Raw genomic sequence first — 25,322 nt, forward strand, 5'->3', positions numbered from 1 at the left:
GGTTTTCATCAAAGCTCCCTGTTGTTCCCTCTCTCAGTGTATCTTTTTCTCCTTGGATTGGTTCCAGTATCCACTCACTTCCTGTGCAGAAATCTCCAGTGAAAGAATAAATACACTTCAGTTGCTTCATAAAACAGTAGTAATTTTGTCTTGCTATTCTTTCGTAAATTCACTGTAAAATAGTACTTGTAAACTGAAAGGCTTATGTTGGAGCATTTTTAAGAAGCTGCATCATTATAAATGTCACTTGTGGCCCCTGCAGTGTGCATTCCACCAGTAAAAAGAATTTGTTCCACTCTTCCCTCCCTTCACAAAATTGTCTTGCAGAAACCAATTGTAATACTTTCATCTGCATCAACAATGAGGACAACATATAATGTAAGAAATAACACACAACAGACCATGTAGTTATATATATAAATAATACAGTAGGGAGTTTGTTATTCTGATTTAAACATAGCGGTTGATTTTTTAAGGAACTAAATGCTCCACATTTAAATGGTTTATAGCTTGATTTAATGTTGTGGAATGTTCAGGAGACAGTTTAGTATCTGTTATCACTTAAGTTGAAGCAACATTCATTCGTTCCTCAGTCTAAAGTATAAAGTCCTTTGTCCTGAAGATTTTCCAAGGTTTGAAAATTTCAAAAAGCACAGCAAAAACAGCGAAAACAGCAAACGTCACCACACCAATGATTATACTTTTTTTAGCACACAAAAATATGTTTATCTTAAATATTTTAGTCCATCTACCATGCAACAACCTGTGCCATATGCCTGTGTGTGAGCTGTGATTATAAATAATAAAAATGTACAATAAGAGTACATTAACATAAACCTATAAGTCATGTGTCAGGAATAACTGAGACCGTCTCTTACCAGACCACCAAAGGGGGTTCTGTCAGGCATCTTATCACTTGTTTACATTTCGTTATATTCAACCCTGTTGTGTCTTTTGCTTTACCGGCACCTTAATGTCTCTTGTTATTCATGTTCTGTTTCTTTACGTGTCATGTGTAGGTTATGTCTGCATCTAAGTGAATAAAGCCTAGGACTGTTCATGCTGCAAATGGGTCTGATTCGTGGAGATTCCTACAGATATGTGACCTCATGTTTTAGCCAGAGCTTCTGTATACTGTAATCTGAAGATATGTCCATATGTCCAGCCTATCCAATAAGATTCCAGAATTCAAGCCTGCTGTGGAATATGGCTCAAATATCAGAAAGTTAGGCCATTATTCCACGTACCACCTTGCTTACAGTCAATATTTAACTGTTCCTATATGGAATTATACAGTGTGTAAATGAAAATAAGTTTTACAATTTAACACATTAAAGTTAAAATGAATGCTGATTCAGAAGAAGAAGAGACTGAGCAATAGTTTATCAACTGTATTTTTCCTATTTTGCTGATCTCCCTTTCTACTGATTTACAACCAGCACCATTAATCTATATACATATCCTCAGTCCAATAAGCCAAAACGTCTATACTTAGTCTTATTATGCACTGTTCTTTCCTATTTAAATTACAATTGTTACTATTACTGAATATTACCAAAACTCTTGACCTGTATTTGGATGAGTGTATGCATTGCACCGTTATTTGTATAGCTGTAAACCTACAGTTGGAACAATCTGGAAGAACAAAACATTTAGCATTATTGGCACAAATTTAAATAAGTACAGAATGTTTGAGAACCAACACACACACACACACACACACACACACACACACACACACACACACACACACACACACACACACACACACACACACACACACACAGAAATGTGTATACAAGAGTAAGATGATACTGTGTTTCATAATAGAATAGAAATACAGGCCAGAAGGTGGTGCTAGTGAACAAGTATATATTCCAACCATGTATATAAAACAGACTACTACTATCTTCTAATAGACTACTAGACTATCTAATTAACTAACTAAAGAAATATACAAACAAACAAACAAATAAACAATTTTATGTGCACTTTTTCTCTTTCCTCCTGTTACATAATTTGAGGTAGGAATATATTTATTTCCCATTCATCTGCATATTTCTGTGCTATACCACAAGACAATTTAATGAATGATGAATCCAATATGAAATGTAAGTTAAATTAGATATAATCCTGCCTATTTATTTATAAGTGTAGAGAGATATTAAAGATTTCCCACTTACAAAACCCTGAACACAATAACTGATCACCATACTGAATATTATTGAATAAATCATTGTAGATGCACAATTAGTGTCACAACATGTACAGACTGGAGGATAATTTCAGTCATTAACATTTGAGCAGACCTTTCCCCCCACTGTTATTTAGCTGCAAGAAAGGAACCAAGGTCTTAAACTGGCCTTAAACGTGATCAGTTTTTTTGTTCTAATAGTCATGTTAATTTTCATGTTCCTTTTCTTTTTAGATGGCAGACTCACAGAGTGTACCACCATGCAAACTGCATCGTCTGTTCAGGGTTTATGATCCTGAGGTTGTAGCGGTGAGTGATGAGATGTGGATCTGTTGGTTAAACAGATTTTATTTATTATTTTATTACAAAAGATCAGGCATAACATCCCTTTTTTTTTTGCCTATTAATACATGTACCAGTGGAGGTACAGTAAAGATGTCAAGGTCTCAAAGATGTTGCTGTTAATTTCCTGCACTAATTATTATTTAGTGGTATTTGGCTGTAGTTCTTTATGAAATTAGTCCATTGAAACATGGTGTATTGTCTTTTATAGGTTATGACAATATTACTTGGACTGTTCCAAATGCTTCTGGGACTTCCAACTTACTACATGAGCTTGAACATAAAAGTACTACATTTGTGCCCAGTTTTCGTCGGAGCAGTAGTAAGTTTTCTTTTCCTGTCCTTTTTTAATGAGTGCAAATGAATCTAACAGATGAATTAGTATCTTGTTCTCTTAACATAAAATTGATTTTAAATATTAACAAAGACAAACATAAAGGGGGCACACATCAATTAAATGTACAAATTTTCAAAAATTATTCTTTATTGTCATCTCTGTGCAGTTTGTGGCTGGAGGAGCATTTGCAATGGCATGTGAAAGAACTCCTAACAGGCAGCTGGCAAGTTTTTTCTTTTTTAAAGTGTTATGTTAAAAATCAAATCTAGTGTTGGTGAAATATATTAAAGCTAGAGTATGTTCAGAATGCAGCTAAATCAGCTAGCTTTAGGTAGCTTCTGGCAATATTTCTACCTTTAACTTTAGGCAAAGCCAACTGCAGATTAAAAGAGGATATTTTATAGAGGATAACTGCTAAATCATTTGCCTTTTTGATGCTAAAATAATTCTGTGTAATTGTTTTCTTTTTTTTTCTAGATGAAAACCTGTGTTTATGCCAGTGCCTTTGGGCTGTTGGTGGGATTGTGTGCCATTATTGTTTATGCCTATGCAGTCAATGACATAAAATCTGTAGAAGTTTGTGATCACAACGTAGTTCGGCAAAGTGGTTGTCAAAAAGACGAAGTCATTGTGAGTTCTCACAGCTTTAAACCTTTTATTTGTACTTATTTCCTTTAATATGTTAAGCATACAATGCTGAAATGTTTCTGAAATCTGCTAAAGCTTTGACCTTTTTTGTTTTCATTACAGGAATATTTCATATCAGTCTCTGCATTGCTTTTGATTTATGACATCGGAGCACTCACCCTTCAAGGCCTCATTTTATTTTCAGCTATGAAAGGTTTGAAAACAAGCTGAATATACAGTATTCTTACATAAGTGAATATACAGTATTCTTACAAATGTGGAGTATAACTCAGAAATTTAAATGTTTGTTCATGTATTTTTTTAATTTTGCACTTTTTTTTTAAATAAAAGTGACATTATCTTATTCTATTACTATTACTACTATGTTTACTTTTTAAAATGTCACTTTTATTTAAAAAAAAGTGACATTTTAAAAAGGAAACATAGTAGTGTACACAGAAATGTTCTCCATTTAATGTGGAGACCACATACAGTATGACTTGTGTGTCTTCTACTCTGTATGTCTTCGACTTTAGGTAAAGTCATTTTGGATTGGTGTTGTAACTATTCATAACATTTTACATTGTTTTCAGGTTTTGTGGGTGCTTAAAATACACAGAGCCTGCTTTACTAATTTGTATAATACCATCATATACAGTAATATGATATGTGAAACAATACAGAAGCTCTACACAGTACCTACATAAATTGCATTGATTATAATGCAGTAAGTGTAAGATAGGCAGTACAGGCAGAACAACAGAAGATTAATATGAATAAGATGATGCACACTGTAAAATAGTAAATGATAAATTGAATATACAGCATATCTGTTATTAGCTTGTAATAATAAGATGGCAAAACTCAATAAAAATAAGGAATAAGAATTATTAAAATGATTTCACTGTTTTTGTCTAGTCACCTTTATTGCTTTATCTGATGTATACACTCACTGGCCACTTTTATGAAAACACCAAACCCCTGCTTATTCAAGCAATTATCCAATTAGCCAGTCATGCATGAATGCAGTAGTACAGCCCATTAAATAGAAATAGAAATGTGCATGTGTGTGATTCTGCAGAAGTCTGCCACCACCACATGATTGGGTTGGATAAAAACATACAAACCGCACTCATTAAAGTGGCCAAAGAATGAACGTCAGTTTATATAATACATGTCAGTCTTTTATAAACCCTCTAAACCGCCCTGACTAATGTGGAAAAAGGAAATACAATTTTTTTAGAATATTTATCATAATTACTGTAGTTAATTACTATATTCTAAACCAAACATAACTGTGTCTATATTACCCATGTTCTTGAGATTTTACATGTGCATTCCTGTTATATTAGTTATCACTTTTGGATTATATATTTAATTTTTTTTTTTACTACAGTGTTTGAATGTTTGCTTTATTTTCCTTTGTGTTTTTTTTTTATTTGTTTAACAATAAAGTAATATTTCAACAATATTGTTGTTATAAAGGGCTATATCTGGAAAGCGTATTTGCAGGGAAAGGGTCCTTTCCTTTTAGTTCTAACATAATCTAAGGTTTAATTAGACAATTTAGAAATTAGACAATTTGCAGAAATAAATGTATCCCATTGAAAAAGGTCTAACAAGAGAAATTGTAAGAATTGTAAGAAATATTGACTAGTTTTTTTTGTTTGTTATTTTTTTACAAAAGGAATTTTTCAAAAACATTTTTAAATAATTATACATTTCCGTTTCTGTGATCTCATAAGCAGCAGTATAAAGAGTTTATTGATGCAGAGAGATATTTGTAATGGAAATAAACCTCTGCTTTGAGCTCCCCTGCTGGTACAGAGCGAATGGAACATTCCTGTCACATTGGAGTTTCCCATGAATCAGCTGAACAACAGACGATACCACTGACGAACAGTAGTCGGTTATACATTTAAAACGTCCTTATTGCCATTATTAAACCCTATCGTATTACACCTTAAACTCGATAACATTGCGATTTGTTATTTGTTCTAACTTCAACAAGAGTCATTTCTAACTTGTTACATTTCCACCGTCCCCTTTGACAGGGTCTAGAGTGGATTATTCCTAAATATGGCGGCGGTATCTGTCAGCAAGAAGTGAAACTTTCGCTTAAGAGAGTGACTATTTCCTATTAAAAGCAGCATTTCCTGGATGTTGTCGTCGGTTCAGCTTTTAGGTCGTTTAAAGTAGAAACGATATTTCGTGAACTTTTTGTGGTCGTCTTTCATTCGACGGTTTTTTCCTTCTATATTTGCTCTTAGCTGCTAGCTGACTAGCTGACTGTAAGGCTGTCGATAAACACAGCTGTGAGGACGGAGATAAACATTAACGGTTAAAACCGGATACATTTCACATTAACGGCTGATTTGAACGTTAATTCTGCGTTTAACGTTTCCTGTGACGTTTGTTGATAAGTTTGTATTTACAACCAGCGCTTCCGTGTTCATTTTACGTCACTGGATGTTTGTCGATGTGTTTTCTGTCCCAAGGAATTTGATTTGCTAGCACCTTGTAAGTAATTCTACTTTCTCACAAATTAATAAAGCATGATATCGACTCAAGCGGTGTTAGATACACGTATTGGTGTCCTTGTAGATCGTTTATTGTTGACTAGGGTTAGATTAGGACTGTGGAGATTAGATTAGACAACATAACAACAAACTACTTTATTAATCCATCCTGGTGAAATAAACCTGCTCCGTTAGCATGTGAATACATCTGTAGTAGTGACAAGGACAAGTGACAAGTAGGATATGTAAATAAATAGGGATGTGGTAGACTTGTGGTTAAGGTGTTGTATTACTGACCGGAAGGTCATGAGTTCGAATCCCAGGTCCACCAAGATGCACCTGCTGGGTCCCTGAGAAAGGCCCTTAACCATCAATTGCTCAGTTAAGGGTGTCACTAAGGTTAAGGGTGTGTGCTAAATACCAGAAATGTAAATCATCTCATTATTTTCCTTGTATATTGTACAAATACAGCAGCATATATATATATATATATATATATATATATATGGTAATGAATATTAGAAAGAACACAAACAAAAATACTAGTGCAAATTTACTTTCCACATGTCTGGAATGAACTAAAGAATTAAAGTCTGTCCAGTACATTTAAAAGAATTAGTGAGAACTATTTTGGAAGCATATTGTTAAGTTTGTTATGAGGAGTAAACGTGATTAAAACAAGTGGATATATTAGCTATTAGTCGGCCAGATCTCAAGTACAGTTTTTGTATTTCACTTTCAGTTTTAGCAGTTTTGACATTACCTTTATAATTATCGTCTGGCAGACATGACACAGTAAAGAAGGACTCCCAGTTACAGCCGTGTAGGGACCACAACCTAGCAAATTTTTTTGCCCCTTTGCTCAAAGACACCTGTTTCAGTTAATCAACCCCCTAGGTGTTTGAGAGAAGGGAAATTATGTGTCTAACATACCTCAAACCTGTTAACTGACTGCTGACGCATGATGGTGGACAAATTGCCCCAGGTTATGTGCAAAATAACACTGGTTTCTAATAAGTTTCGGACAATACGGTGTTTTAACTGGTTTATGAAGCAAACAAGATAATGACAAAAATTACTATTCTTAAAAGTAAAAACAGAAATGGCCATGTAAAGTCTGAACAATTGCAGAAGTAGTTATATGCTTGTCTTTTTGTCTGCAAATTTGACTGATAGCTGTACTGGCAAATCAATGGAGAAGCTTCAGGATCTCAGACAATCCGAGCTACAGGATTTGCTGGATAATTCGGAGCGGGTGGAGTCAATGGCACTGGAGTCCGATGAGGTGAGATCCCATAGGTTTCAGGTTTCAGAATTTTACCTAATGTGTAAGTATTTTTGGTTGTATTGTAGAGTTATGCGTGGCCTTTTTAGTTTCTAGTTTGGTCATTGGTTCTGTGGTACTTTCCAGGGTGATCTAAAGTTAATTGTACTTAAATGTACTAATTACTAATCCCTTAATGGGTAGGTAAATCAGGTGAAGTGTTTCTTTAAATAAAACATTTGTGTTAAACATGCTTATCTGTGAAATTAATTGTCAAGAGCACACATCAATTCGGTGTACTGATGATCATAAAAATTGTATATACAATCAAAGGTTAGAAGATTCCCTTTTAAACTGTCCATTGTTTGTGACTAATATTAAATAAGTTAGTCACTAATATACAGGCCTCTTTTATTCTACATTCCCATCAAATGTCTTTGTTAATTTTAATAGTTAATTTCTGAAAATGACAATGGAGTTTGTTTACTCATAGATAGCCACCAGCTAGAGATCATTGTGCAAGAAAACAAGAAAATGCTGAGTGAGAGGAATTTCTTTAAAAATATATTTTGTTTCTAATTAAATACAGACTCAGCTTCAGGATGAGCTAGCAGCAAAATGTGACAGTAATAAGTAACTATTTCTCAGTAGCAGTACGTGTTGATCGCTTGCATTCACACAGAATGAACTTGTTCTACGGATGAACAAGCTTTTATTCACCTAATTCGTTTTCCAGATGTTCTCTTCACAAACTGCCTGTTGCTTTATTCTAAGCCCCACCATGGACCAAGAACCTTAACACCAGGGTAGAAATGCTGTTGCCCAATGTGAATCAGCCAAAGAGGGCTTAGATCACTTTGCTGTTATGGACACATCCAATTAGATTATGGTGCAAGTACAAGCTGTCACTTTTACAGGATACACAAATTAAAATGCAGAGATAACAAAACACGTTATGCCATTTATATGGACCACACTCTTATAAAAAGCCTTAAGATCATATAATTTGTAGTTATGAACGAACATAATGACTTATTTTTTTAAATATGACTTTCAGTATGTAGGCAATGTATCACTGGGAAAATTGATTTCTGTCCATGGAAGAAAAAGTCACTTTTGAACTTCCTCTCTTCATAGATCCAGAATATTCAACTGGAAAGGGAGATGGCTCTGGCTTCCAACCGCAGCCTGGCTGAACAGAACCTTGACATGAAACCGCAGCTGGAGAGCGGAAGAGAACGACTAATGGGGAAATATAATGAACTGGAGGAAGTGAGGGAGAGATACAAAAAGCACTGTGCTCTCAGAGGTAAGGACTGGATATGCTTAAAATGGAAAGTGTGGATGAGAGATTAGGAAAAGAGAAGCAGTAATATTAGGGGGATGAATTATAGCTGCATATCTTTTATAGTATAAATGTTAGTTTCATTCATTGATTCAAAATGTCAAGCATCTAAAATTGTAAAAGCATGTATAGACACAGACCGCTAGATTAACATGTTTCTGTTCGACATGCTGCCTCACAGCTCCATGGTCCCCAGTTTAACCTTGAGTACATCTTATGGGTTGTGAGCAGTTTCACTCACACACACACACACACACACACACACACACACACACACACACACACACACACACACACACACACACACACACACACACGGTGTCTGCATGGATTTCCTTCATATTCTCCTGATTCTGCTCATTTTCTGTATACATTAGCTGACTTATCTAAATACCGTATTTACTTTTTTGACTGTCCGCAGCCCAAACCTCCTGTTTGTATATTAATCAAAACTGTAAATCCTTTTTATGGATGTGCAAGTAGAAGAGACCATACAATTACTTAAAATGAAGCAACAGTAACCTGGTTGAAAAAATTAAACCTACTTTGTGCAAAGGGGGAAAACAACGCTGGTAAGATGAAATAAAATTGCTGTGCACCTCCACAGCTAACACTTGTACTAAAATTAGGTGGTGTTAGCTTGTGATAGCGTTAGGAAGTTTCTCCAAGAGGTGTTATTCAGTGAATATAATTTAAGGGATTCCTATTCTGATCCTAAATTTAACCACACTGACATGATACAGAGAAAATACAAGAGCGGTATATGTCTTGAAAAACAGGACCTCATTAAAAATAGATGAAAAAATTGCAGCTATTCTTTAAGTATGGATGATTTCATTATACTGTCATCTGTGTTGGTAAAGCAGTAAGTTGCTCAGCAAGACTGTCCAGTTTGTTCTCTTAAGTCACAGACTTGATTTCTATTATCTTGTTGTGTACTTACCTACGTCACCTTGTTCTGGGAGTCTCCTAGAATTTAGACAGTCTTTATTTTGTTTCTCTAGTAACCTAATTGTGAACACAAGCTCTTTCTATGGTTATATGATTTTTCTTTTTTTTTCTCCCCACATTGGAGTCAGTTGTGGGTATTAATGCATTATGTAGTCAGTAGTACTCCCTTATTTTTTATTTATGTGTTTTATATATTCCATCCCCCCCATATTTTTTTTTACTATAGATTTTTTTAAAACTGTTCATTACCTAACAGTTGATCATAAATGTATACTTGTTTTTATTTTGTTTTAAATATTGAATCAATTATTTTTTGTTAAACTGCTTTGTCAGTGTGAAATAGTCAAAATAATTTCATTTCTTTGTGACTGCTGCTTTATTTGCCACTGTGGTTTAGGTGATATACATCCCATAGTGAACAACACCACTTTTAAAAAGGTTTAAAGAAGCAGGTTGCTATCTGGAACCTCAGCTACATATTAAAATATTCTCAGTTCTCTTTTAAAGTGCGGGTTCATTCACTCTCTTCCTGCCTCCTATATATATATATATATATATATATATATATATATATATATATATAATATATATATATATATATATCCATCCATCTTACGCCTCCTTTCCTTGAATTTCTTTTTTTTTGGTAGATGGGATTATGGGCCTGGTGTCACCTGAGGGGTTGTTTACTCGTCTACAGGCAGAGGGCGCCAACACGGAGGCAGAGTCAGAGGTAAGTGGCTTTTCAAGGCTGTGTAACAAAATATTGTTATAAATATTTCTTTATTGTGTATAAAAAATTTGTTTCATGTTTAGCTGTCAGAATGTTTATTAACTTACATCAGTTCACTTGTTTTCACACACCAAGTGTCGTCTCCTTTTCACTCTTGCTTTCCGCAGGCCCTAGCTGATGAATTTCTAGAAGGTTCCTTGTTACTAGACTCATTCCTTGAGCGCTTCCACTCTCTCCGCTGCCTCGCTCACAGAAGACGTGTGTGCATCGAGAAGCTGCAAGAGATTCTACGCCAGAAGAACCAAGGAGCCGGGGAGTCTTGTGTGACGTCAGAGCCGTGCTCCAATCTGGAGGCCGGCTCAGTGTCACTGTGGCAACAGCAGCAACCCCAGCAACAGCCACAGCAGAAATCTACCATGAGCACCAACCAACCCAACTGTGCCCTACCATACACTCCATACCCCGTTTCTTCTCCTACCCAACCCTGTTCAGCCTCTACAGCTGCCCCTTCCAACCCCACTGGTGCTTTTCAGCCCTACTCAAACCAGGCCACAGCTTTTACTCCATCCTCAGGCTACCCTGCTGCCCGGCCTGCCTTTGCCCCATCCACATGCCCATACCCTGCCCAATCTGCATTTCCAGCTCCCCAAGGTCCTCCTTTTGGGCAGTTTGGCCCTAGTAATCAACCCTACCCCAGCCCGTACCCTTATGGAGGTTATAGTTACCCCATGGGCTCACATATGCCCCCTTCTCAGTCACCTACAGGTAGGCCGCTTTATAGGCCAGGGTTTGGTGTACCACAGCCGTATTCCTGAACCACATTGTTCCCATCTTCCCCACTTCCTCCCCCTTTCTCCCTTTCTCTCTGTCTCTCTGTGTCTTCTAATCCCTCTGTTCTCTGTCTTTTTTCCCTCCTCCTTTGCCTCCAAATGACACTGTTTTGTGGTCTGCATACCCCCAATTTTTTCTTCCTGTTTTCAGGCTTGCACAAAATGTTTGACATTGGGTTACCACGTGTTTTTTCCTCTGACACCTCAATGAAGGACTTTCTCCAAAAAAAAAAAAAAAGATAAATGTCAGAGACCAAAATGGACATCGATGTCAATCAACTTTGGACTTTAGTTCCTGACTGTTCTAGCATGTTTCCAGCTTTGAGACTTTAAATTGTTGATTGAACTTTATGCCATTATGTTTTCATTCAATTCAATAGAATTGTGTTGATGTTTGGCCTTCAGACTTATATCTTCAGAATCATATCTTTTTATTAACGTATGAGAAATGTCACACTAATTAATCATAAGACTAATTTATCACCTCGATGCTTTCTGGTTCGTGTAGCCACTTTTTCTGCCCAGAAAAGGACATCACTACCATTCATATAAGACACAGGCTACTTTACAAACTGTAGAAGTCTCCCAACAAATGTTTAACACCACATTTTCAGGTACTTTTATTTGGTTGGATTATTTGACCCATGAGTCATATTGTCTATATGTTGTTACAAGAATAGTCAGTTTTGTATTTAACACAACTGTTCACTCATTTCTTCATCTCCTTGTTTGCTGAACTGACTTTTTTTCCTCCCCTCTCATTCTCTCTTATTAAAACCCCCCCCCCCCCCCCCGCGCTCCATTTTTGTTTTGATCACACGGTCCTCGCTCCGTGTACAGCTTGAACGAGAACAATGAGAATTAGCTGAAGGGACTGTTTAAATACCCTAGTGAAGACTGTGTGATTTGTATAAACAGATAATAATAACGGTAAATTAAAAAAAAGGTGGGAAAATAATATAAACATATCTTTATCTGCTATAGCACAGTATATGGTGTGATTTTTGAGGCAGTTTGGAACCATAACAGAGCACAGTGAGCAAGCGAGGGAGTTTGAGCTACATCACATCCTTTGGCGTTTACATACAGCTTTCTGTAACCAGCTTGCCGCTGAAAATGTATTAGAATGAAGATTGTGCAGACAAGTTAATCTTGTAAGCTTATATGGGTCTGTTACAATGGTTTAATGGTTTATAAGGGTTTAATGAATTCAATTATGATTGTTATTAATTCCTGGCAAAGCTGTGGTTTCCTGACATGGATGTAAAAAAAAAAGGCTGTATGTATCTGTGAGGTTGTATGTAGTCCCCGGCAGCAGCCCTACATTTTGGAGTGGAGTGTGTATCTTTTATGTGTTGACTGGTAGATTGATTGTTTGGAATCACATTTGCACTCCACAATAACAGCTTCCGTCCCTACGGTAAAAGGACCTGGGGGCGAGCCTGCAAAAAGTCAGCTTTAGAAAAGATTTAGAAGGGGTAAACTTTTGAATTTTATTTTCAGTCTTTATTTTTAAACTTACAAGCAATCAAAAAAAACAAAAAAAAAACAAACAAACCCAGAGGCATCCCCAATCAAACCTTGTGTGGCTTTAATGAATTAATGATCTCAGTAATTTAGACTCAGGTTCGGAGTAAAACCCTGTCATCTCTAGGCCGTCCTCAGGACCTGAAACGAGGGAGAAAGCTGGCATGACATAAAGCAGGGGAAACGGGGGTTATTTAGTCGCACACTGTGATGTGCAGCTTTAGAAGAATGGCATTCTGTGGGATTAATGGTGATGACTGTAACCTGTTAAGTGTATTATTTTTTATTTTTATTTCCTTTGGTGTAGATATTAAACACTAAAGTTGATCTATGAAAGCTGTTGTCTGCATTATTATTGTGTCGAGCCTCTTAATTTCCTGGAAAGGGAGTTATATTTCCTGTTTTGCCCTTAAATAAAAAAAAACAACAAAGTAAATCAAATTCTTAGTGTTTAGTAGACTTTTGTCATTAAAATAGAATGAATTGTAAGTACACTTTTAAGTGTTTAAGCTATAGAGGTATTAAGTTTAGAGTTTAGTTTTTTTTATTTAATTTGGCAGAGCAAAACAGGCAGTTTGACTCACTTTCCAAATGTATTGAAATACAGTTAAAACTGAATCATAATCGAGATTTGAGGAGGTGTTGTGGGGATTTTTGTTCGGCAAACCAGAATTTACGGGCCTTTTTAACACTGCTACGGCATGGTAAACCAACAGAGCGAAGCATGACAAAAACTGAGAGAGTGAAGGAGGAATAAGAGGCGATAAGGCAAGAGTGTAAACAAAAAAGAAATGAGCAATAGTAAGATGAAAGGGAAAAAAAAGAAAAGGATGAGCGACAGGGTATTAGGCTCTTGCATCATTTGCATTCGGTGATTCACCTTGACTTGTCATCTGTTGTCATTAAAATTAGGCCTAACTCTTGGGCCTTTTATTAAAGATTTACAATAATTAAATATATGATATATTGTATTATGCTGTCTCTTAAAATAAAATGGGTCACAAAAATGGGTCAAATTATAAAATTCCAGATGAACTCCCAACTTTTTTCCTTTGGAAAATTTAGAAGGTAAGATAGAACATCTTATTCTAAATTAAAGTCCTCTACAAAATGCTCAAATAAAAACATCAGTCATATAAACAGGAAGTTCGGCGAAGAAAATATTCAATCTGTCTTTTTGGTTTTATTCTGTAGTGTGTTGGCTCTACAAAAGGCAGAGGAGTTTGTATAAAAATGAACACAGATAAAATTACTCACGGCACTACATCACTATTTCTCATCCTCGTTTATTATGCCACTCACTGCGCTAACACCCACTTATTATAGTCTACATGGCTTTTTTGCTCAAGTTTAACAATTTTTGTCTTGCTTTGAAGTGAGGAAACGGAGCAGCGTGCAACATTCAAGCTTTGGAGATGCACTGTATGGAGAGAGTGAGTTAGACAGAGATGATGGGGGAGGAGAAATGAAAAAAGGATATCTTCAACACCTCTGCCTGTTTCCTTTCACTTCATTTCTATCTGTTGCTTTGTATGTTGCTACAGTACATGCTTTTTTCAGCTAAGGTAAGATCTTATATATATTCTTTTAAGTATGTCTAGACACCTGACGCAATTGAATCTAAAAACCCTGGAATGCTGGTTAAACAAGGAGAAGGATATGTAATTCTAGAATAAGACTCATTTCCCTCCAATTTATTAATGTGTGTTCTGTGACCGTCTGCGATCAGTTCACTGAAAAGCCTTGAAATGTAAAGACTTTGTTTAATGAATAAAATGAACGCTTCAGTCATGAAAAGTACAGCTATTCTACTTAGTTGAGGTTTAGGCCTTAAAAATCTGTAACATGTACTCAGTTTTATAAAATTTAATGGAAAACACACATTCTGGGCCTGTTATGGGTAAAAATTCAAGTGTCGATTTGCTGTGGTTCAGGAAGATGGTATCTTAAGGAACGAAGACCTTATTTGTTCTTCAAAGACAAAGCTACTCGTTCTGAAGTTTTAGATAAGTCATTTTCTTTTCTTTTTTTTTTTTTAATTTTGTTTTCTTTTACATACACTAAATACATAAAATAAATACACTATCCATAACACCTCAGCATTCAGCTCTTCAATTACCATGAAAAATAAGGTTTGAATAATTGTGAAACAATATATTTGGACTTTCTGTCAATGTAACATTAATAAATACTATTCTCAATTCGGTGTCTTCATATTTTTTGCTAGTTACTGATGGACCGCATTTTTCTGCTGGTGTTCATGTCTGCTCTCATCACTGCTGGTGAGGACCACTTTCTATTTCTTTATATTTACAAAAGATGGGCCATGATCTATGTTTCAACACCATATAAGCAAAGAAATGTTTTGCTGAATAATCTGTCATATCAAAGATATTCCATGATCTGTTCTGCCCGAATTAATCCACAAATTTTGCTAAACTATCCGTCTATATATGTCAAGCAGAACATAATTGCTGCAATGGGTGTGTATTGTGAAAAACTGCATTTAACATAATATTGCTAAAATATTAATAATCTAAATAGGCCTTTGATAGCCAGAGTCCTATTTAATATTATTCAGATTCTAACCATTCCTCATCATTGAGTTTTAGACTGATGTTTTTCTATCAGCAGGTGCAATTGTGTCTGTGTTGCACCTATTGCTATAAACGATGCATAAAAATGCCCAAAGATATTCATTCTGTAAGTCACTGTTTCAAGTCCCCAATACTCAATACTGTATATTTAAAGCAAGAAATGTATTCAGTTCAGTGTTTGCTTTATAATCGCATCTAATTCTTGAATCTGCTCAAAAGATTCATCCTATCTAAATGCGGGTTTAGATTTTAGGAGTTAATAGGAGTTTGTCATTGCAATGTGCCACTGGTTAATCAATATATTACTGTAGATCATTCTAGATTTTGACTGCACCTTCAAAAATCCTGATTGTGCACAGTGCAACTGTGTTCAAGCCACATGAAAAGAAAAGTACTACAGAATGAAGCAAGTCTTCAAATGCAATGTATGAAAACAGCAAGGCGTAAATGTTGATTTTTGTCATATGTCATGACCAGACACCAGTTTAGTTGTCAGTTGTATCTTCTGGTAGGCAATATTCAGATAAAATTCTCATTAGGTCTGGATGGTGATGGATGGATGGATTGAGTGCTACCTTATGAGAGTATTCAGATTATACATTCTAAAACCGTACTTATTGTTTATAGCTCTGCAAACCTCAGCCATGTATCACATGATCGTGATCAAACTACTGATTCTCTAACGTCTATGGCTGCTGGCGGTCAAAATCACTATTACACTTTCTACAAATTGCTAGTCTGCTCTGTCTTTTGTTGCATTTGTATAAAGGGGGTTAAAATGACATTGGAACTCCAATAATGATTTCCTGCACTGGAAAAATTGTACACTTCATCTTGCTGTTTCGTTTCTATTGAACGCATCAATATTTTGCAAGAGGAACTTTTACTCTAGAAATTTTTTAAACACAACCTGCAATGGGTTTTTGTTTTTTGCATCAGTCTACAAATGATTGATTCATTTGCAAAGGCTTATCAATAGCTGTGGTGTGTAAATAAGCAACAACCCATTATTAGCATCGCTATTCGATTTATGAGCTCTATGCCTTCAGTATATAGCCAGAATATATTTGTGTCCAATATATGTATAAATGTATTTTGATCATAAAATATGATTAAATTTATAGTTTAAAGGGTCTCTGAATAAATAGCTGATTTACAGATGTGATTGGTTCAATCCTGTGTGCTTAGATGGTCTATTAGTGATTATATGATAGATTTCACAAGGACATTTTTCGTGAAGATAATTCGCTTGCCCATATCTAGTCTGCATAAATATAACTATACAAAGTCTTTTTTCAGGATGTAAAATTTGTTGCATTCAAAAGATTATGGATTATAGGTATCTGTTTTAGGTATTTTAATATTTTCAATTAAATTTTATTTGTATAGTGCTGTTCCCAAATGACGTGGTCTCAGTCATTTTTGATCCATTTACAGGAGTTATTACCTCGCCATTACATAATTAATGTCCTATCAGTGAGTTTTAGCTTAACGTTGTATATCAGCAATTACGATTGTGTTATCTCTGTTGCGTCTATTGTGTTTGAACTGCACATTTTCTTAAATACAAAAAAAATGCATCAATATGCTGCATAATCTTTACAAAGACACATTTTATAATATAATGTTTAAAATCCAGCAAAACAACATATTTAATGCAGCAAATTAATTTAGTTTAGTGTTTGCTTTGTCATGACTGATGCTATACATGATTAATAGGAAGATTAGCAATCATTAAGGTATTATATAGTGTTTTTATATGAATAACATTAAATGGTATTTTGTAGATTTACCTTTTTTATTACACCAAAGTAAATGTTGCTTTAGTTTGTCTTTTAAACATGCCACTGGCTAATCACTATATTAACGCAGCTTCATCTAGATTTTGAGCGTACCATCAATCCTGCAAAGCCTAAGCTTGCACGGTGCAACTGTCTCAAGCAACATAATGAGAAATACAAAATGTGAGTGCATGTGAGCAAAGCCGCAAATGTTGATTTTGTCATATGACATGACCTAGCATTATAAAAGCTTGTCATGACAAGGTGACAATAGCAAATGTAATTAGAATATTGTGTTTTTGGCAGTAACACATAATCACCTTCAGTCAGTAGGATAGTGGGAAAAATTAATTCTTTATCTTTTTAATAGATTTATACATTTGAGTAGCAATGCTTTATGAAAGCGTTCACCCCCCCCCCCAGATTTCCAGTTAAAAGGTTTTTATTGTTTAAATGTTATATTACAGTTTATTTATTTACTAATGGTAAATAAATAAATTAAAAAAAATGCAAGAATCATTCCATCAAAACCAAGTCTTTGTATTTAATAACCTATGTATAATCCATAGACATATTCCAATGAAGACGGCTTTATTATACAGATAAATATACATTTATAAATCGCACATTAAGCCTAGATTTGTCTTACAGTTAATATTAGAAATTATCCAAGTGCAAAACAAATACATGCTGGGAGTTAAGAGTCTAATTAGCATAATCCAGCATTTTCAGTGTGTATTGGGAACAATTTATTTACAATTATTTCATTTTGCAAGAATGATTAAATTATGACTTCAGTCAAATTGGCTGTAACATTTTGAAAATTTCAAAAACTAAAACTAAAATAAAAAACTTCCTGTAGTTCCATGATTTAAAGGACATCCAGATAAAGAAACATCCAAATCTGATCTACAGAGTGTGAGTGTGTACAAATGACAAGGTTGGGTATATGCCGAAAATGTATGTTTTTCATAATCTATAGTAGATGACTCATTGAAAATTATATTTCAAGCAAATTGATTAACACATTTATAAGAATGAAAAATATGAGTTTTTAAATATTTTGATGAATATATTTCAAAGTAAAGTGTAGTTATTGTGGGCTGTGACAGGCAAAAATGGGTCAGACAAAACGCTTTAGATAAGCATAAAGAATATTAAATATTTGATCTGGTTTTCTTCAAATTTACATGTACACATAATTTTGAAGGTAAAAACGGTGGGACAAAAATGCCAGACCGATCATGGAATCACGCAGTGGGTCTCTGGCAGTGCTGTAGTTTGAATTCATGATCTGATTACAAGCAAAGTGTTTTAACTGCTCTTGTGGCAACTGTTTTTTGTCCAGTTTCAATCCTAAAGCCACTACAAAAAATTCCATCAGAAAATAATATCTAAAAGATGGTTATGGTTTTATCACTCAGGTTGTTTCTAATATTTCATAACCACATAGTCTCTGTGATTTCTTTTACAGATGCAGTTACTCAAAATATGGTTTCATCTAATTCTACTACTTCTAATTATACTTGCCCATGCAATTCTACAACTGTGTCATCAGGAATCATCCCTGAGCCCAGAATTAAACCGGCGATCCTACCGTCTGTACTGGGCAGGTTAAAGGTGGAATGGGAAAAGAAAAATCCATGTCAGGGCAGCATACAGTTCTCCATAAATTTTACAGAAAGTATACTTCTGTGTTCTGAAAAAATTATCACTCAAACATTGGGTAAGGAGTTATGTGAGGAAAGAAGATGTGGAGAGTTCCTTGAGTTCAAGCACAATGTTACGGAAGGGTACATGATCCATGAAAACCTAACTACAACCAGTGAGACTCAGTGTAACACAACAGTCCTTACTTGCAAAGGTATATGCATTTATGTGTGCTTGCATGCATCTGTTTACATGTGTGTGCGTTTGTGTATAACTTTCAATTAAAGTATTGAATCATACTTCGTACACTGTATTTACACTAACCATTGTATTTCTGTTTCTCCCAAGAGAAGAGCAGCAAAAAACTGACTGGTATGTGCATTTATGTGTGCTTGCATGTGTCTGTTTACATGTGTGTGCGTTTGTGTATAACATTTAATTAAAGTACTGAATAATACTTCGAACACTGTATTTACAGTAACCATTGTATTTCTGTTTCTCCCAAGAGGACAGAAGCAAAGAACTGACTGTCTACAAAGTAATAACAGGACTGTTACTGACACTGATTGCTGTCGTCCTTCTCTGTCGATTTGCACAGCCAGCGTACATAGCTGTCCACAATAGATGTGAGTCACGGAAGGGTTCATTCTTATTATAATAATTTTTTTTCCCGTTATTCACCCTAAAGCACATTATTTAGGATCTACTAAAAATATTTAGTTATTACAGTTGAAACTAGTAGGAACACATTTTTACAGGCTAAAAATCATTCATGTTTACTGTTAAAACTGACATTTCTACTGAAATTTAAGATGCATACATTACATTCAGTAGAATATTAATTGCTCATATATATTCCCTCCTCTGTTTTGTTTTAAAAAGGTAGATAAAATCTTTTTTTTACTACTTGATAGTTGGTTCAGCATTACTATATACAACCTGTGGTCTTTATTTGCTGTAGTTTCACAGAAGCAGCAGAATCGTTGGATTGGACCAACGCAGAGTCAGAGTGGTGAGTCATTTTGCTCTCTCTCTCACCCTCTCTCGCACACACACACACACACACACACACACACACACACACACACACACACACACACACACACACACACACACACACACACACACACATACATTCTTGCAGTGGTGAAAACGCTCATCATTCACTCTTTCATTCTTTTTATTCTTTCATTTCATTAATTAATTCTTTTTTTCTTTATTTTTTTCTTCTTCTTCCAGTGTCGTACCATAGAGGACAGGGCAGTCAGCCCAATAATAATACAATGAAGAGGCAGTCTTATCCAGGTAAGTGTTTGCACACACACATCTACTGAGGCAATGACTAAGATCAATTAAATCAGCTAAGTGTCTATTTTGTTTTTTATAATGCTTTTATAATACTGAGTGTTCAAGTTCCAAGTTCCCAGCATGATATCCAATACGATGTGCAGATGCTGAATGCATGACTACATTTTTACAGTACTTTTTAAAATGTAATTTCCTCCCTTATATATATATTCGCTGTAGGGTGTAAGAAATGTCCAGTGCTGTAGAGCGTAAGAAATGTCTTTTTCTTCATAGATGATTTGCATATCAGATATGATGGAGATATATTATATCAGCAGAATAGACCTTTCCAGATGTTCATTTTCCAAAAAAAATAGTTAATAGAGGATATTTTATACCAAAAAGATCTATTTTATATCATATAAATAAACCAAATTAAAAGTTAGACCATTTTATTCTAATGATTAACTTGTAACTTGTATGATTTTAGTGTTTATTTTATGTGTATATTTAAAAAAACAAACAAAAAAACCCTGAACAATGTTTTAGGTTGATGGTATCCGAAGTGTGTAACCTAGTGAACCAGTGTTAATGTATTCACTGATAGAGACTTTAAAGCACTTTTGTCCATCTCCCTGGATAAGGGAATATGTCAAGTGCTGTAAATGGAAATTAAACAAATCATAAAGGGCCACACGTCCACCACAGATTCGTTTTTTTTTCTAATGCACTTTACAGAATTTTTTTAAAATGCTTTTTATTATTTTGACGGTATTATTAGCCAGAAGAAGAGCAGATGTTTCATAAGTGAACTGACTGTGCAGACTGCATAATAAGACATCTAAGTTAATTAGAGTACACTAATTATTACTTACTCAAATAATAATAATACTTATTGTAATAATTTCTTATTGTAATTTACTTGAATTTAAGTGTAGTTTAAGTCATTATTCAAAATGAAGCACCTGAGTTTCCTGACATTATATTATCGTTCTTCTGATCAAGAAACAAAGGAACATCTGAAAACATTTACTAAGCGTAACCCACGGCAGCTACAGGTGCATCCCAAATGGCTGAATGTCAGCTAGCATAGTAACACTACAGTACATCTAGACTGCATGCTAATAATTTATTATCAATGCAAATCGATTAAATAAATATGGATTTTTCCTATTCAAATTTACATTTATAGCATTTATGATGAACACGAGTGCTTTGAAGACTCTATCGGTGAATACATTAATGCTAGTTCACGAGATTACAGACTTATAATACCATCAACCATGTTCTTTTTTAAATACATAAAACAAACGGAAAATAATTGCTAGATTAAGTGTTTCAGGAAGACATAGGTCTTTACCCATCATTTTGAAGATAGCCGGTGACTGGGACTGTTCTCCACCTTGGTGCAAGAACAGAAAACAGTCTAAATGTACAGTATACCTACCTGTACCTCTTACCTTGAGAGATGGAGGGTGTAGTCAAGCAGTGCTGGTAGAATGGAGAGAGCAAATTTCCTAACCACAAGAGTTTTTCTCCTTGCACATCCTTTATGCTTGCTTGGTGTACAGATAACAAATCACAAATAAAATACAGATATTTACATCAAGGTATCATTCGACTACCTGTTATTGTTGTTTCAACAAATCACCAAAACAGCTGCTTTCCAGAAATATATAGATTGCAAAACACTCAATTTATTTTTTTCTCAAATTGTAGTGAATAAGTGAAAGAAAATCATAATACGTGTTCTGAAAATATAAACGCATACACTTGATTATACATAATTTTGCATGTTATCAATTTTGAATTTTTACCTAACTTCTGCTCACTGAACGCACACACTGGAACTATGATACAAAAAGACTTTTGTGTGTTTCCAGGCTTGGAAAGACTTACAGTATATCCCAGCAGAGAGCCTTCATCGAACAGGAACAGCGACTATGACTCATATGGTTTTTAAGCCCCTCTCGTACAGTGTAGGAGTTTGTGAGAATACGTCTTTTGAAGGCTCGGATGTTACTCGAAGATCAACTTGGTACTCATAACCACCAGTCTGATATTACATTTTGTCAAATTTTAAAATAATGTATAGCTTATAATGTTAGCCAGGTATTTTTCCAGCAGTACTGATTTTTTTTTTCTAATCACTATTCATAAATTCATAAATTTGCTACTAATTTATTTGTTTTCACATATTTGATTTGCTATAATAGATACATTTATAATGTTTCTGATCAACTAACCCCACATGGCATACTAAAGATTATTGTTTATTTATTGTTTTGTTTGACAAGAGATTGATTCATGTCCCTCATAAAGTTGTTCTTTATCTGATCTGATAATAGTCAATTATATTGTCCATTACTGTTGTATAGTTTAGATTGTATTTTCTATTCTAATTTTATTTGAATTCCTGCATACTGGAACAGAGATTTAATATGAAATGTAATACAGTTTTATTGTGCTTTAAAAGTGTTTAAAATATTAATAATTCTTCTTTTTATGGTTCCTGCAACTAATATTATGTGTGCATTAGTTAACATAAAAAAACCACAGACACCAGCATTATACACAATAAGTATGGTTAAGTAAGTTAACGTGTAATGGTTACTTTTGTTACACTGTAAATGAGATAGACCGGCGTTGAATGTTAGGACAAAACATAAAAAAAAATTAAGTCCACATAAATGAGTAAAAATTCAATCACAGCATGATTCTATAGGTTGATGACATATTTCTTTCTGAACTCTGGTCTCTAGGTGTAAATATTCCAGCCTCAGTTCCCAATATTCCCAGTTCTCTAACATGAATATATTTATTCATTTACTTCCTGATGGTATGAACATTGGTTTATTCAGATGATGAATATTTGACTTATTTAATATTTGACTTATTAAGTGTTAGTTATTGTAGTAACTAATACTGGTTACTGGTTTATTTACTAATGCGTTCCATAATGTTAGTTACATGAACTTTAGTGTAAAGAGTTTAATGTAAATTTCCCCTACTCCTTTTATTTAATAAATAAATTTTGATGAATCTCTCTCTCTCTCTTTCTCTCTGTGTGTGTGTGTGTGTGTGTGTGTGTGTGTGTGTGTGTGTGTGTGTGTGTGTGTGTGTGTGTGTGTGTGTGTGTGTGTGTGTGTATGTGTGTGTGTGTGTGTGTGTGTGTGAGAGAGAGTTTGTGTGTCAGAGCATGATTCCCGTTGAGTGAATTTGAGTGGAGGAGGTAGAAACAGACAGACAGACAGAGGCAAGGGGGGAGTGTGAGAGCAGGTGATGATGGGAGACAGGCATGGAGGAATATGAATGCAAAGCTTTGCAGCGCTGTGGTTTCCTGCCGTGTTTGGACTAACTTCCTGTTTGTGTTATTTCTGTCGTTCATTCTCTCTTGCTCTAAAAATATTGCAGGCTCAGAAGAGCGCCTTTATTTTTTTCTTTCAGAGTGCAGACATTTCACTCATTCATTTTCATTCTCTCGGTCTAGGTCTATTCTTTTCTACTTCTTGCCTTCCTTCCTTAATTTCGAATAATATTATGCATTACTGAGTGTGATTTTCTTGATTTACTTTATCCTTTTCCATCCATAGCTTAGCCAACTTAGTTATATTTTTTCTGACAATGTTGATATAAAGCATTATGGATACTGAAACATTTAAGACTAATGCAAGTGTGAGAGAGACATGCTTGGTTAAGAATGGTTAGATAATGTAAGGGTATGTTATATCCGATTGATTTGCTGTGGCATAACCTTATACAGGCCGTTAATCCTCAACAACCCTCCAATGCAGCTGAATTAAGACAATTGTATGTGAAATGACATACTCATTGACGTTGTAAATGCTTGAGTGTAGTTGTTGGTTAACAACAACCTGTTATTAGGTTTAGGTGGCAATTACTTTTTTACATAAAGCCAGTAGCTTTTTTTCTCTTAATAAATAAAATCATCATTAGAAAGCTTAATGATCTCAATTATTTAAGTGTGACCAATATGCAAAAAATAGTAAAAAGGCACTTTGGGTGCTGTTCATTAATACAGATAAGACAGATAACAACAACAACAACAACAACAACAACAACAACAACAACAACAACAATAATTATTATTATTAGTGTAATAATAATGTAAATTATTATTTCATTCATTCATTCATTTTCTACTGCTTATCGGAACTTCTCGGTCACGGGGAGCCTGTGCCTATCTCAGGCGTCATCGGGCATCAAGGCAGGATACAACCTGGACGGAGTGCCAACCCATCGCAGGGCACACACACACACACTCTCATTCACTCACACACTCACACACTACGGACAATTTTCCAGAGATGCCAATCAACCTACCATGCATGTCTTTGGACCGGGGGAGGAAACCGGAGTACCCAGTGGAAACCCCCGAGGCATGGGGAGAACATGCAAACTCCACACACACAAGGCGGAGGCGGGAATCGAACCCCCAACCCTGGAGGTGTGAGGTGAACGTGCTAACCACCAGGCCACCGTGCCCCCATTATTATTATTATTATTATTATTATTATTATTATTATTATTATTATTATTATTATTATTATTATTATACCTCCATCCTAATACAATTTTTATGAAATTCAAATATTGACAAAAAAGAAAAAGAGAAAAACAGGCCATTGTTATTACACAAAAGACTCTAATATGCTCCCATTGCAAAACAATTAGGAAACTGGAAAAAAATAGAAGTTGTATATGCGTGAGGTGACTAAAATGACTTAAAAAAATGTAAAGCTTTATATTTTATATAAGTGTATATGTAATCACAATTCATTAGTCATTCATTAGTTGTCGCCAGGAAAGAATTCATGTTATGCCTGTAATGAATTCTGACCTATTTGATCCTCAGGAGCTCTTGTTTTTTTTTTTAACTGTAAACTGTTGTAGACAGAACATCATTTACATTACATTTACATTATTTCCTGTCTAGCGTCACCTAAATGAGGATGAGGTTCCCTTCTGAGTCAGGTTTCTCTCAAAGTTTCTTCCTAATATCCTCTCAGGTAGTTTTACCTTGCCACAGTCACCTCCAGCTTGTTCATTAAGGAGAGATGTTAGAGATATACTGTATAGTAATTTAAATGTAAACATTACAATTTTTATTCTGTTTCTATGCTTCTGTAAAGCTGCTTTGAGATAATGTTAATTGTTAAAATTGTTACTCTATACAAATAAATTTAATTGAATTAGTTAGTTATTCCACAATGAATTGTACAGTCATATCTCCAGCTTCCTATAAATGATTTGAAATGGTATAGTGTACTTATAATAATTTCTATATGCCTGTACAATAGGAGTTATATTGTGAATA

The 25,322-nt window shown here is 34.8% G+C and overlaps 3 protein-coding genes and 1 long non-coding RNA gene across 4 annotated transcripts in view; all 4 read left to right on the top strand.

Annotated features, from left to right (window-relative positions):
• The window catches only part of LOC125141063, a 3,315-nt gene extending 1,519 nt beyond the window's left edge, over positions 1-1,796 (top strand). The window contains exons 1-2 of the long non-coding RNA XR_007140417.1: positions 1-378; positions 1,020-1,796. The exon at positions 1-378 is cut by the window's left edge and continues 1,519 nt beyond it. This is a non-coding gene — a long non-coding RNA (uncharacterized LOC125141063). The remainder of the gene's footprint in view (positions 379-1,019) is intronic.
• si:dkey-9i23.16 (uncharacterized protein LOC571915 homolog) overlaps positions 1-4,409 on the top strand; it is a 6,079-nt gene extending 1,670 nt beyond the window's left edge. Inside the window, exons 2-6 of the mRNA XM_027146005.2 lie at positions 2,429-2,503; positions 2,748-2,858; positions 3,040-3,096; positions 3,351-3,503; positions 3,624-4,409. Coding sequence (XP_027001806.1) covers positions 2,429-2,503; positions 2,748-2,858; positions 3,040-3,096; positions 3,351-3,503; positions 3,624-3,731 — 504 coding nt within the window. The 3' untranslated portion in view covers positions 3,732-4,409. The remainder of the gene's footprint in view (positions 1-2,428; positions 2,504-2,747; positions 2,859-3,039; positions 3,097-3,350; positions 3,504-3,623) is intronic.
• A 966-nt stretch (positions 4,410-5,375) lies between these two features.
• On the top strand, positions 5,376-13,005 carry vps37c (VPS37C subunit of ESCRT-I). The gene is made up of 5 exons (XM_027146009.2): positions 5,376-6,020; positions 7,196-7,304; positions 8,421-8,592; positions 10,230-10,312; positions 10,480-13,005. Exons 2-5 carry the CDS (start codon positions 7,212-7,214, stop codon positions 11,125-11,127), a joined length of 996 nt encoding a protein of 331 aa, XP_027001810.2. The 5' UTR covers positions 5,376-6,020; positions 7,196-7,211; the 3' UTR covers positions 11,128-13,005.
• Positions 13,006-14,083: 1,078 nt separating this feature from the next.
• On the top strand, positions 14,084-23,026 carry LOC113642376 (T-cell surface glycoprotein CD5). The gene is made up of 8 exons (XM_027145813.2): positions 14,084-14,234; positions 14,897-14,951; positions 18,522-18,911; positions 19,046-19,069; positions 19,204-19,323; positions 19,659-19,709; positions 19,937-20,002; positions 21,868-23,026. The coding sequence occupies exons 1-8, from the start codon at positions 14,202-14,204 to the stop codon at positions 21,945-21,947; spliced, it is 819 nt and encodes a 272-aa protein (XP_027001614.2). The 5' UTR covers positions 14,084-14,201; the 3' UTR covers positions 21,948-23,026.
• The last annotated feature ends 2,296 nt before the right edge of the window (positions 23,027-25,322 follow it).

This window comes from Tachysurus fulvidraco, chromosome 4 (assembly GCF_022655615.1).
Source record: "Tachysurus fulvidraco isolate hzauxx_2018 chromosome 4, HZAU_PFXX_2.0, whole genome shotgun sequence".
In the NCBI taxonomy this organism is placed as follows: domain Eukaryota; kingdom Metazoa; phylum Chordata; class Actinopteri; order Siluriformes; family Bagridae; genus Tachysurus; species Tachysurus fulvidraco.